We start from the raw sequence: 14,376 nt of genomic DNA, 5'->3' as shown, positions 1-14,376 counted from the left end.
TCAAATTTGGCCTCAGAAGGAGTCAGTTCCCAAGTAAGTGCCACTTGGAGGTAGGAGGCAGCACACACTGAGGGGGCTAAGAGGGAGCACTAGGAGTTTTCTGGCCAGGGAGGAAGGCACTTCAACAGCCCTTACCCAGCCCAAGATGGGTCCCAGGCTGGTTCCCTGCTGCAGATGGGGCCCCTCAGGTCTGGGAAGGTATCAGAGTTCCCTCCTTATTCCCCTCCAGTGCTTTTCCCACTCTGGGTTCCCATTCCTTTCAAACACAGCCAGGAGACACCATTTTGACCTAACCAAATGGCACTGATTTTTTTCAAAACAGTAATACCTAGGTTTAGCAAAGCTGCTGGGAAGCAGGCACTCTCCCACACCACCGGTGGAAGTGCAAACAGGTGCAACCTTTCAGGAATTAACCGGTGATATGCAAAGTTCTCAAAATTATACCCTGTGACCAACAATTTCATTTTAGGAATTTATTCCCATGACCATACTCACAGACAGACTTGGATCAGTACCGCAGTGCTATTTATTTATTTATTTATTTATTTATAAAAAAATTTTTTTTAAACATTTATTTATTTTTGAGAGAGAGAGACAGACACACAGAGCATGAGCAGGGGAGTGGCAGAGAGAGAGGAAGACACAGAATCCAAAGCAGGCTCCAGGCTCCGAGCTGTCAGCACAGAGCCCGATGTGGGGCTCGAACTCACAAACCATGAGATCATGACCTGAGCCAAAGTCGGATACTTAACCAACTGAGCCACCCAGGCACCCCCCACAGTGCTATTGAAAATCAAATGGTATATGAGAGGGGCTCCTGGGAAGCTCAGTCAGTTGAGCGTCTCACTTCTGCTCAGGTCATGATGTCACAGTTTGTGAGTTCAAGCCCCGTGTCCAGCTCTGTGCTGACAGCTCAGAGCCTGGAGTCTGCTTCAGATGCTGTGTCTCCCTCTATCTCTCTGCCCCTCCCCCGCTCGCACTTTCTCTCTCTCAAAAATAAATAAATATGAAAAAATTTTTTAAAAATCAAATGGTACACGAGAAATGCCTCAAAGGACAAGGGAGAAATGGATGAAAGAGCTGTGTTGTATAAATAAACAAATGGAATATTACTTAGCAAGAAAAAGGAATAAACTCCTAAAAGCTATAACATGGATGCATCTCAAACATATTACGCTACGGAGAAAAAGGCAGACAGAAAAGAGTACGTATGTATAACTCTATGTATATCAAACTCTAGGAAAGACAAATACAATCCAGAGAGACAAACAGTAGATGGCTTGCCTAGGGCTGGGAGCAGGATGGAGTGAGTGACTGAGAAGGGGCACAGAGGAGCTTTCTAGGTCGATGGTAATGTTGTACATCTTTTCTTCTTAAGATTCTGTTTTTAAGTTTATTGGGGCAATGGGGTGGCTTGGTCGGTTAAGTGACTCTTGATTTCGGCTCAGGTCATGATCTCATGGTTCGTGGGTTCAAGCCCCACATCAGGCTCTGTGTTGCTGGTATGGAGCCTGCTTAGGATTCTCTCTCTCTCCTCTCTCTCTGGCCCTCCCCTACTTGTGCATGTGCTCACTCGCTCTCTCTCCCTCTCAAAATAAGTAAATAAACGTTAAAAAAAAATTTTTTTTTAACGTTTATTTGTTTATTTAAGCATTCTCTCTGTATCCAATGGGGGAGGGGGGCTCAAACTGATGACCCAGAGATCAAGAGCCACGTGCTCCACCAACTGAGCCAGCTAGGTGCTCTGGCAATGTTCTGTATCTTGAACATGGTGGTAGTTACATGAATGCACACATTTATCAAAACTCACTATACACTGTAAACTGTATGCACACTTAAGATCTGTACATTGTACCGTAGGTATAGCTATCTGGGTGGCTCAGTCAGTTGAGTGTCCAGCTTCGGGTCAGGTCATGGTCTTACGGTCTGTGAGTTCGAGCCTCGCATGGGGCTCTGTGCTGACAGCTCAGAGCCTGGAGCCTGCTCCCGATTCTGTGTCTCCTCTCTCTGCCCCTTCCCAGCTTGCACGCTCTCTCTCAAAAATAAATAAACATTAAAAAATTTTAAAAAAAGATCTGTACATTGTACTCTATATTATAACTCAGTTTTAGAAAATGAATAAGCATTCCACCTAAATATCCAACAAGAAGATGAGCCAATCAAATCCTGGTGTATCCACACAAGAAAATGTGATGCATGATACTGTAGAAAAGTAGTTAATGATGTAGAAAACTATTTGGTATATACAGTGAAGGAAAAAATTAAGTTATAGAACCATAACATATATTTAGATAGAAAATGACCAAAAAGAAATAGTCCGTCCATTCATTCAATAAAAATGTATTGAGTATCTACTATATACCTTCATAATTACCATGAACAGAAAAGCCAAAAAAAAAAAAAAATCCCTTCTGGTCACAGAGCTTCTGTTCATTGGTTTCACAGAAAATATTTAAATTATTAAAATATACACATTAAAAAATCAAATGGTACAGCACAGTATAAAGTACACTACTTGTGTTCGAACAAACACACACCATATTTGTGTTTGTTTACGCATGGAACAACTTTGGAAGGATTCACAAGAAGCTGGAATTGGTGGCACCTTTGAGAGAAAAACTCACAGAATGAGACAGGGTGGAAGAAAGCCTATTTACTACCTACCCTTTCATATAGTTGGATTTTTTTTTTTTACCACGTTCTCATATTACCTATTCTAAATAAGCACAATTGCCTGTTTCTAATTTTTTTTTTTTTTTTTTTGCTGGTGTCCAATAGCCAGGATTTCGGTGAAGAATGATACAGAAATGCATGAAATGAACAGAGTGTTTTGAGGCAAGGTATTTTCCATTTTTACTAAAAAAAAAAAAAAAAAGCAAAAACAAAATAAAACTGTATCATGATAACATGCACACAAAGGAACAGAAGAACCTAAACCAAAATATCAACAGAAATGACTTCCAAATGGTGAGACTAACTTTCTTTGCTTGTATTTATTTTTGCAGTTTCCTAAGCAAACAAGCAACACAAAAATGAAAACAAAAAATCAAAAACAACCCACCCCAGTCTGTGTGTGTGTTTAATAACTTTTAAAAAAAACAAAAAGAGAGAAAACAGCAGACCCAGTGTCACCTCTTTCTGCCAGGTGCTCAGATACTCCAGACAATCGTTGGCTGTACTCCCTTTACCCAAGGGGCAGTGTGGTTTAGAAAGACAAAGAAGAAGTCAAGGGCAAGGGCACAGGGCCAGCTCAAGGCCTTAAATGTCCTCTCCTTACTTAGCATACCCTTCCCCAGCCAACCAGGGTGCCTGCCAACCCCTTTCTCCACCTCAAAATCAAGGCCCCAAAGGCCCATACCCATGTATTTTCTCCTAAGACACCTGGGAGGCAGGTGGGGCAGGGATCACACTATCCTGAGGTGCAGATGAAAGGAAGCCTGCAAGATAACTTGCATCTTCCACAGATAAGGTGCACAGAGACCAAGTCTCAGGTGAGCACTGTGGGCACACTGAGCACTTCTGTTGTCTAAGACCAGAGGGGCTCATGAGAAAACACCCAGTTCTGATTCACCTTTGTCCCCAAGCTTCCTATAGAACACAAGTCGGGATACTGGAATCTGGGTGTCTTAAAGCTGGATGCCACCATGAATGACGTCTCATCCAGCCCCCCAACCTCATTTCTCACTCCATCTTCTGTCTTCTGCATACAACCCCAGGAGTAGCCCAAATCACCCTTACAAGTGGGACTGTAGGAAACCTCTCCTTATACTAAAAGCCTCACCCTTCCCTCCAGAAAGGGGCCCTGAGGGCCAGCTGCTTAGGGTCTCCCTTGAAGACCACAACCATAAGGCAGCCTTGTCAGTAGGCAAGGGCTTGTCGAAACCAGCCATTTGGAGTCTGAGAGGCTTGAATGACACATTTCTGGAACTGAGCTGGGCAGACACGTTCTGTCACCAGTGTCTAGAACATTTTCTTATTGATAGATCTGGTTTTATCTCATGATTTGGGAAGAACTGTCCCTTGAGTGTGCAGAAACCCAAAAGGAGGGCAAGAGAATAGAAAAGCCAATTGTGGGGTGACCTAGTCAAATTGTGGAGCATGGGCTTGGGTCAACACTTTTTATGAGGAGTCAAATGTTCAACCGTGCAGTGGAGAAATTTGAGGAATTTAGGAAGAAGAGCGAGAAGGAAAAATATTGATGTTGGAAGTGCAAAATAAAAGGATGTGAAAGCTTTAGAAGCCATTAGAAAACAATGTGGCTTTAATCCAGGGGTGGCAGACCGAGCTGGGGTGAGATTCTGTCGTGTCCAGCTGTCAGAGCTCAGGCAAGAGAAGACGGCCCGGAGGGGTCCCTACTCTGCCCTGGCAGGTCAGAACACCATCATGTCCACCCCAGGGAGAGGCAACAGCAAAGGCCAAATCACTTCAAGGTGAGAAGCACCATACACAAGTGAGGTGCCAGAGCCAAATAAGGAAGGCCCTGGCCTGGCAATCAGCCCTTCCGATGCCCAAAGCAAGGCCAGAGCCCATGGCTGCTGGCTTCTCAGGGTGGCTTAAAGAAAATCCAACTTACAGAGTCATTGTAACACCGACTAAAGCCAGAGCCTACAATGCCACGGATGGAAGAGCCTTGACTCCCCTGCCTTGTATTTCCAATCTTTGTTAAAATGGACGTTTTCGCAAATGAATCTACGGTCAAGCTCTGATACAATGATCTATTCGCTCTCAACAGAGTTACTCATACCCTCTGAGTCTTGTAGTTTCCCATCTGTAAAACAGGGTCAATCCCAGCACTAGGGCAGATATGAGAAGTGAGATAATACATGGAGGACATGCTTGGCACACTGCGGGCATCAGGAAGTGCTCAATAAATAGTACCCGCTAACATTATCATCGCTAAATGTCACTTTTGTTGGTGGTGTTTAGGAAGATCTTTGTATAAATTCAATCACAAATCAGTAAAAATGTCCTTGGTCAGTCTACTGGCTCAAGAAATGTGCTCTCACACAGATCAAGTTCTCTAAGGGTGGAAGGAAGCAAGCTTCAGGAAGCAGCTGATTGCTCTGCAGATCTGGAGCAGGGCAAGGAGACCCCCAAGGTGCCACATGACCCCAATCCTAGGAGAAGGTGAACAGGATGAAGGAGGGAACCTCTAGCATGCAGGCTCCCAGGAGCCCCGGAAGATAAAGCTACCAGGTCAAAACAAGCAGGGCTTGTCCACATGGTTTTGAGAGTGTGGGATCTTAAATTTTAAAGCTTAAAATTTTATTTTAAAGCTAATTTTAAACTTAAGGTGGATTCACCTTTTGGGGGGGAGAGGGGAAGGAGGCGCTCAGCTTTAATCTGAATATTCATGAGGGCATATACCTGGTCACCAGAAAACATCACCAACAGTCTCACTGTCCCCACTGGCGACAGTGATCATCTGTGATCATGTTCTCCTTCCCTCATGTTCAATGAAGAAGTTCAAGGGCACAGGTGTTACAAGTAAGAAACCTGATTCCCCTGTACTGGCTGGCAGCCCTTCGCCCCAACAGAAAGTAGCCAGAGAAAGGGGTTCCAGGTTTGCTCTAGAAGAAGCAATAGGGCAGGAAAGATGATGAAGGGAGCAATTTAAGTCTGAGCAAGGGATAAAGGTGGCCTGAGAGGGAGACACTTCTCTAGAGCGATCTGGATGGAAGGAGGGTTCCATGGCTGCTTAGATTTTGCCGAGGGCACCTAGCTTCTGGGTCCCAGGTACGTGACTTTTGGCAAACTGAGACTTCTCCCAGCCTCAACCCCATCACCATCCAATGGCCCAAAGGGATAATGATCCTTGTCTTAATCAGGACTACCTGTCACACTTGTGAAGCGTTCACAAGGTGGTCACAAATCCCAAGCCTTACTCTGCATACACTCTATGTGAAAGGGACTATCAGTTTCACATTCAGCTTCCACTCGGCAATCCTAAGTGTGAGGGCACAATTCCTGTCAAGTGCCTACCACAGTTCTTAGGTCCTCTCATCACTCCTAACATTCCTATCAAATTCACCCCCCAGGTTACAGAAAAGGAAACTAAAGAAGATTCATTCTTTTCACCACTCCACTCAGATCAGGGAGGCTCCATTCTAGACACGGACACCTGGCACTGAACAAGACAGGCACAGGACTATTCTTGCAGAGCGTACATTCTAGTGTAGGGGAAAAGGTAATAAACAGGCAATAATTCCAGATGCTGGTAAATACTATAAAGGAAACAAAACAGGAAGCTTTGATAGACACAGAGGAATAGTATTAAAGGCAGACTTCAAATAGAGGGAACAGCCAGTGCAAAGGCCCTGAGACACAAAATGCGCTTGACTTATTAAAGGAAGAGAAAGGAGGCCAATGTGGGAAGGCCAATGTAGGAGACAAGAGATGAGAGCAGGCGGGGCCCAACTATGTCAGATATTACAGGTACAGGTAAGAACTGGGAATTTTACTGAGAGCAATGGGATGACAGTGGAGGTCTTTAAGCAGGGAACTGACACGATCTAAGTTCTGGTGGTGGTGGGAAGAATGGACGATGGAAGCCAGGTTCAAAGAAGTTTAGAGAGGACATACAAGCAGCTCGGGGTTTCACCGCCATAACTGGTGTGCATCTGACACCACCGTTCATTTCCACAGTGTCACATTTTACACACTATAGTGTAATGCTACTCTGGAATGGCACATCTGACAAAGTGGGGCTTCCACTAGCTCGGTGATCCAGCCTTGTTTCCTGCATCAGTCAACTGAGCATAACCACGCCCGGGTCGATGATGACAGTTCAACGGCACACACACAAACACGCTTTGTGTTTATCTGGGAACATTTGATGAACAACAGTGTCTACTGTGTGCCAGACACGCACAAAATTGTTCTACAGTGTTAGAAATGTAGTACTAGAATAGATGTTGACTAAAAAATTACTCTGGGAAAATTGAAAGGCCGGCCCTCATTCCTTAAGAAAGGTGAGGCTGGTATGGCTACTGGGTTCCCCTTAGCCCTCGCTTTTCTCTGCAAACTCTCCATAAAACCAAATTGTCTGAAGAAGCAGCTGGGGCGCCTGGGTGGCTCAGTCGATTAAGCGTCCAACTCTTGGTTTCGGCTCAGGTCATGATCTTGAGGTTTGAAAGTTCGAGCACCACTTCAGGCTGTCATCCACTGTCAGTACAGAGCCCGCTTTGGATCCTCTGTCCCCCTCTCTCTCTGCCCCTCCCCTGCTCACATACACGCTCTCTCAAAAAAATAAACATAAAAAAAAAAACCCATCTGCTTCTTTGAACAGAGAGTGGAAATAAAGGAGGAAAATAGTTAATATGGGGGGGGGCATTTACATTATAAACCAAAGGAACCTGGGATTGCCCTGATAAGACCAGCTTCAAGGTCACAGAGGACCCTAGGCATCAATCCCTGAGTTTTCCATTTCTATCCTGTAAAGCCTCGACAAAGCTCTTCTCCCTGTGAGGCAGGCAGCCCAACAGGAAACTAAGAGCGATATGGCTTGGGTGAGGCACCATTAATGGGGGACCGCCTGCCCCTGCTCCTCTGAGTGGCTGGAGGGGTGTTCAGAACACTCATATAAAAGACTGGGGATTCTCAGGTGACTGAGCTGGTTGAGTTTATACTGCTTTCAGAAATCCTTCCTGCTAGAAAGGGACAAATTATACCAGTCATTGCTCCCAAGCTATGAGGAGAACTAATAACCACTCAAGCCTATGATCAACAAGGAAACCCAATTTCCATGGCAGTTCTTCCTAGTTCATTTAGCCACTACCTCCAGAAAAGGACCAGGACTATACTGCCAGGCCTACCAACCCACTATCTCTGCCTTCTAACACTTTAAGACCTAGATTTCTTCTCCAGATGCTCAGAATGTGTGGCACCTTGGCCATTCTGCTCCAGGGAGAAGACCAAAAAAGCTACAGCCTGGGTAACCAACACAAGACAGAGATAGACTAACAGGTACAGGCAAAAGAAAAAAATATTAATTTGGCTGGAAGACAGCCACTCCCTAATGAGGGGGCAAAAAACAACAACCCTGAATATCTGGTGACTTTGTAAGGAGAACTCCACAGACACTGGGTGCAAATGCACTACCTGTCTGTGTAGGGACCCAGGTACCCCACTAGGAAAACCTCTCCTTCCCTATATGGGGTTGAATTGTATCCACCCCCTTCCCACCAAATTCATGTCCACCTAGGAAATAGGGTCTTTTCAGATGTAATCAGTTAAATTAAAATACTGTATTAAAGTAGACCTTATTCCAATGACTGGTGTCCTTATAAGGAGAAAAAACAAACATAGAACGCTGTGTGACAACCAACTCAGAGTTTGGAACGATGCATCTACAAGCCAAGAAAGGCCAAGGATCAGAATGACTCTGCCAACACTTTGACTTTGGACTTGTAGCCTCCAGAATTGTGAGAGAACACATTCCTATTGTTTTAAGTCCTCTCCTCAAGGCAACCCTAGAGAACCAATACACTCCTCTATTTCACACCTGTTTCCCAAACCACCCTTCTCAGTCTCAGCCCAAAGGCAGAAGGCAAGACACACAGGCCCTTGCCTCAGTGGCCATCAGCACTTCCTTTGAGGTGAGGGGAGGGCAGGGATCCCATTTCAGCTGCCCCCAGAGGCAAACTGGCAGGGGAGTGTTTGTTTTCTCCTCACAGCCTCCCAGTTTTGTCGCCTCTCATTTAGACTGGTTTTTCTTAAAGTTTACTCAGTTCCATCCTAGAGATCTGTGGGGGTTTTTTTGTTTTTGTTTTTGTTTTTGTTTTTGTTTTTGAGGGAGACATAACTTCTACATACCTTACACTTTCGCTTACCTAACATTTCTTTCTACCGAGTCACAACTTTTACTATCTTAAAAGGAACTGTTAGGTCATTACAATCAATGGGAAATCAGCATCATTTATCCTATGCAGAACTTGCTAGATTTTCATTTTTTAAATTTCACATTAAAATGAATACACAATAATTGTTTCTTTTAAAGGTACCATTTAAAATAATCTCTTGTGGCAATACTATGGGAAATAGAGCTTTAAGGACTACAGTCGCGATCTCTGAGTTCCTAACCAGTAAACCAGTTAAAGCTCTCCAATCTCCAGTTTCTCCCCCACAATTTTCCGGGAGAAGGCTAAGGGCAGGAAGAAAGCAAGGCCATCAGGAGATCCAGTACCTACAAGGGACGACCGGAGGACATCGAATCGAGACCCAAAGGCACTTTAAATACCCAGCCACACAACCGCGGCAGGGAGGAACTGACCTTCTCGCGCAGGGTGCAGTGGACGTCTGAGGCGACGCGCCCTTCCCACCACGGCTCATCCATCATCGGGTATGCAGCACAGAGATCCGACGCTACCGGGCTCTCAGGGCGCACCCTGCGTGGACACGGGCAACTTGAGCAGCTGCAGCACGCCTCCCCGGCTCGGACCCGCGGCATTCCTATTCTCGCTCGTCCCCGGCCAGGGCCCGAATGGGCGCCCCTTCCTACCCCGCTGGGAGGAGCCGGTGGTCGCCTCCGGTCCCAGCCAAGGGTGCGGTGCCCCCTTGCCCTCTGCTCGAGGGAGCCGGGGCCACCTGGAACTCTGCAACAACTTGCAGAATTTTTATCTTCCTTTTTGCAAAAGTTGCGCAGAAAGTTGCCGACTCCGCTAGCTCACCCAAGGCTGGAGCTCCGGCAGCGGCCACCGGCTCGCCGTCCCCAACTCCTCCCCCGCCGCCCAGCCTTTGTCCTGCTCCCACATCCTGCCCTCGAGCCGGGGCGAAACTCACGCATCCCTCTTCGGGCGTGGGGGGCTGCGGGTGCCAGGCCCCTCTCAGGGCCAAGCCGGCGGTGCCCTCGGGTGTCTGCACGCGGCTGGGCGCGCGCGCGCGGGGCGCCCCACGCTCTCGACGTTCGCCTCCGCAGCCCCGCTCGCCCTCGTCGCCGCCGCCGCGCCCCTGCTTGCGCTCGGGTCCCGCCGCGGCTCGCAGCCTCCCGGCCGCCGGGGGCCTCCCTCCCTCGCTGGGGGAATTGGGGGCCGGGCCACGCGCATGCGCTGGCGGCCCGCACCCCGTGGGGCGGGGGGCTGGGAATTGGAGTCTTTCTTTCGCCGGCGCTGGCTCCGCTTCCTGCCCGCCCGCCTCCCCCGCTTGGGTGGAAAGCTTCCTCTCACCTTCGCGGAGGCTCGGGGTGGCCTCCTGGGCTCCTCGCCGGCTTCCGCGGGGAGCTCAGGGACCGCAGCGCCACCTGCGCGCACCACGCGTGAAGAGCGCGGGCAGGATGCCCCCAGAAAGTTCTGTCTCCCGCGTGCGCTGTTGTGGCCAATTTTACGTCGGTTCCACCTGTTTTTTCTTTCTTAATTCTTCTTCTTCTTCTTTTTTTTTAAAACTCGTCTCGAGATGGGGAGGTAGGTTTCTAAACGGACAATTCCCACGAACGCTCCAGAAACCAAGAGAAAAGCCGCTCTTGGTTACCCACGAGTCCTGAATTCAAAAGGAGGCTCAGTAAATCAACTGGTATTTATTGTGTTCCTGCAGAGTGTAGATCTGCGTCTTGGAGTGGTGGAAAACCAACGGTACCGTGGATGGAAAGCATTGTCTTTTTAATTCAGCTGATTGTTTTCGGAAAGGCACTCCCTTTAATCAGCTGATCTATTGGCACCACCGTGGGCTGTCCTCTTGGCTGATGGTTTTTTTGTGATACTTTTTGAGATTCGCAGACTTGTTTCAAACCCACCTACAAACTGGGTAATTTTTGCCAAGTTCCTCACATGTTCTAAGACGGGGAACCCTCTTGTGTAAAATGGGAATAAAAATTGCACCAGCCTGTTGAAGATATTGTATTATTAAAGAAGATAATTCGTGTGAAGTGATAATTGACATGTCAGGTATAAAAAGAACACTCAATAGATAGCCACCACTAAAGCGCCTTTAGTTTCTGTCTGGTTTCCTGAAAGCACATACCCACCTGGAAAAAAATTTTAAAGTCAGCTTTGACAAGCTTCAACTGGAGCTTAAAGAGCAATTTTAATGTAAAATATATATAGTGTATAATACGTATTTTATACAGTATATATACTCTTGTAAAAGTGTGAAATACCTAGGAATAAAGTTACTGAGAAATAAAGGCTTTTAATGAAGACATTATAAAAGTTGAAACATAATAAGAAAGTCTTGAAGAAATAGAAGGTGAAAATACCAACTTTACCCAAATTTAGTCCTTTAATAAAATTCTAATGATTGTGGGTAGATGAGGCTGGAAAAGATAACATGTAACACTTTCTGTAACATTCAAATGGAAGAATATCCATGAGAAAATCTAAGAATTTTAAATTTTAAAAATGGAGGAGATAGACCTATATTACCAAATCTTAAAACATATTGCTAACCTGGGGTGCCTGGCTGGCTCAGTCGGAAGAGCATGCAACTCTTGATCTTGGGTTCATGAGTTCAAGCCCCACGTCAAGTGTAAAGATTAATTAAAAAAAAAACCAATAAAACATAAATTTAAAAAAACATATTGCTAAGGTATAATTATAATAGTGTGGTGTCAATACAAGAGTGGGTAGATAACCATCAGCGGAATAACTGAAGTCTAGAAACGTATGCAACATACTTAAAATCCAATCTTAGGATAAATGTGGCATTTCACTTTTGTGTGGAAAAGGATAAATTCTTCAATAAATTAGACTGAGGAAATTAGTTAATTTGGGGGTAAAAGTAAAACTAGAGATTTATTTCAATCATCATTCAAATAAATATAAGAACCTGTCAAATGACAAAACTAAAATAGTGATGCCTGGGTGACTCAGTCAGTTGAGCGTCTGACTTCAGCTCAGGTCATGATCTCACGTTCCTGAGTCTGAGCCCCCACATTGGACTTGACCACTTCAGATCCTCTGTCTGCCCCACCCTCTCTGCCCTTCCCCCACTCATGCATGCATGTTCTCTCAAAAATTAATAAACATTTATAATAAATGAATAAACATATATAATATATATACATGTACTATATATTATATATACATATATATTATATACATACATACCTGCCAAATGACAAACCAAAACAATTTAGTAACAAGTCTGATGTCCTTTATTCAAGGGAACACAGTCCATGGATTGGGAGAGTGCAGTGTCTCACCAGCAGTGGAGACCTCTTCCAGAGGGATTTTGGGCAAGAACAAATTTTATAGAATGTTACAAGAGGTAATGCAGAAGCAAGGCATGACTCATTAAGAGGTTACAGATTTCCTTATAAGGCTAGCAGGTCCTATTTCCTAAGGTAAGGTAAACTAGCTAAAGCTAACTTGGAGGTGTGTGATTGGTGTATATTAGGTTTCCTTGCCAGGTGTTTCCAGAAAAGTGCAGAATGACTTAGGTTTAGATTTGTGATGTGGCACAGACTACTAGGGTGGCCTCTGTTTTAGGGGTCCCTATCTATAAATTAGCTTTATCAAGCCCAAAGAACTACAAACAACAACAAAATACAAGACAATTAAGAGAAAATATAGGTGCGTTATTTCAGAAGAGAAAGCCCAAATATAAAGCACAGGAAGAAAGCCAAGGATGAGTATATATATTCGAGTAAATATGCAAGAGTTAGTTAGATATATCAGATGTCACAAAAAAGGCAAATGACAGATTGGAGAAAATGTTTTTAACAAATGTGACAAAAGGTAGATCTTACTATCTGAACCTCTCATAAATGATTACCACATGAAACGCATCAAAATTCAGAATTTCATGTATGCCATGAAAGAAGGAATTCAAAAGGATTAGTATCATTTTTAAAATGTTCATACTGGGACGCCTGGGTGGCTCAGTTGGTTAAGCATCCCGCTTCGGCTCAGGTCAAGATCTCGCAGTTTATAGGTTCAAGCCCTGTGTTGGGCTCTGTGCTGACAGCTCAGAGCCTGGAGCCTGCTTCAGATTCTGTGTCTCCTCTCTCTGCCCCTCCCCCACTTGTGCTCTATCTCTCTCTCTCTCAAAATAAATAAATAAATGTGAAAGAAAAATTTTTAATGTTCATACTCACTACAAACACATTAAAAAAATTTTTAGAAGCTTTGTGATACATCTTTGTTGAGGATTTTTAAAAACACAGCAGGCAAAAATTAAAAAATAAAACAAAATAGGGGCACCTGGGTGGCTCAGTTGGTTGAGCGTCCAACTTCATCTCAGGTCATAACCTCACAGTTTGTGGGTTTGAGCCCCATGTCGGGCTCTGTGTTGACAGCTCAGAGCCTGGAGCCTGCTTCAGATTCTGTGTCTTCCTCCCTTGGCACCTCCCCCACTTGTGCTCTGTCTCTGTCTCTCAAAAATAAACAAACATGAAAAAAATTTTTAAAAAAATACAGCAGGCGAGGGGTGCCTGGGTAGCTCAGTAGGTAAAGCGTCTGACTCTTGATTTGGGTTCAGGTCATGATCTCATGGTTTGTGGAATCGAGCCCCAAGTCAGGCTCTGTGCTGACCGTGTAGAACCTGCTTGGGATTCTCTCCCTCTCCCTCTTTCTCTCTGTTCCTCCCCTACTCATGCTCTTTCTCAAAATAAATAAAAATTTTAAAAATCTATACATAACATGCGAGTGCTTGCTTTGGCAGCACATATACTAAAATAGGAACAATGCAGAGAAGATTAGCATGGCCCTGTGTAAAGATGACACGTAAAAATATAACATGCAAGGTTGACAAATATATGTTTGGGACAAATATATGTTTGGTGTTGTTGGGAATATAATCCTATCTTACTAAAAGATGGTCTTACTAAAATTTTTTAATATATCATTTGATCTAATTATTCCACTTCTGAAATTTCATTTTATTTTATTTTTTAATTAAAAAAATTTTTTTTAACATTTATTTATTTTTGAGAGACAGAGCACGAGTGGGGGAGGGACAGAGAGAGAGGGAGACACAGAATCTGAAGCAGGTTCCAGGCTCTGAGCTGTCAGCAGAGGCCAACGTGGGGCCTGAACCCACGAACTGTGAGATCAAGACCTGAGCCAAAGTCGATGCTTAACCAGCTGAGCCACCCAGGCTCCCCTTTAATTATTTTTAAGCTTATTTATTTATTTTGAGAGAGAGACAGAGTGTGAGCGGGGAGGGGCAGAGAGAGAGGGAGACAGAGAACCCCAAGCAGGCTCCGAGCTGTCAGCCCAGAGCCTAAAGTGGGGTTCGAACTCATGAACTGTGAGATAATGACCAAGAGTCAGATGCTCAACTGACTGAGCCACTCAGGCACCCTTCTGAAAATTTATTTAAAAAAAAAAAAAGCAGATGAGTGTAAAGATTTCTTTACAGGGGGTTTTATCACAATGCTTTTTTACTGTAGTGAACTATTAGAACAGGTACCGGTTAAATAATAAATCATGATTAGAACAGGAC

The 14,376-nt window shown here is 44.8% G+C and overlaps 1 protein-coding gene and 1 non-coding gene across 3 annotated transcripts in view; one reads left to right on the top strand and one right to left on the bottom strand.

The window, feature by feature from the left end:
- Window positions 1-10,583, bottom strand: part of CCNJL (cyclin J like) — a 58,504-nt gene extending 47,921 nt beyond the window's left edge. The window contains exons 1-2 of one of the 2 annotated variants that reach the window (XM_045502995.1): window positions 10,164-10,583; window positions 9,272-9,386 (exon numbers count right to left, since the gene is read on the bottom strand). In XM_045502995.1, coding sequence (XP_045358951.1) covers window positions 9,272-9,337 — 66 coding nt within the window. In that variant the 5' untranslated portion in view covers window positions 9,338-9,386; window positions 10,164-10,583. Of the gene's footprint in view, window positions 1-9,271; window positions 9,387-9,780; window positions 10,106-10,163 lie in introns of those variants that run through there. The other variant, XM_045502987.1, reaches the window with a different exon arrangement.
- A 2,994-nt stretch (window positions 10,584-13,577) lies between these two features.
- On the top strand, window positions 13,578-13,689 carry LOC123581747. The gene has a single exon (XR_006703987.1). It is a non-coding gene; the product is annotated as a U6 spliceosomal RNA (small nuclear RNA).
- Window positions 13,690-14,376: the final 687 nt, after the last annotated feature.

This window comes from Leopardus geoffroyi, chromosome A1 (assembly GCF_018350155.1).
Source record: "Leopardus geoffroyi isolate Oge1 chromosome A1, O.geoffroyi_Oge1_pat1.0, whole genome shotgun sequence".
NCBI lineage: Eukaryota > Metazoa > Chordata > Mammalia > Carnivora > Felidae > Leopardus > Leopardus geoffroyi.
This window is presented reverse-complemented; position numbering and strand designations above follow the sequence as displayed.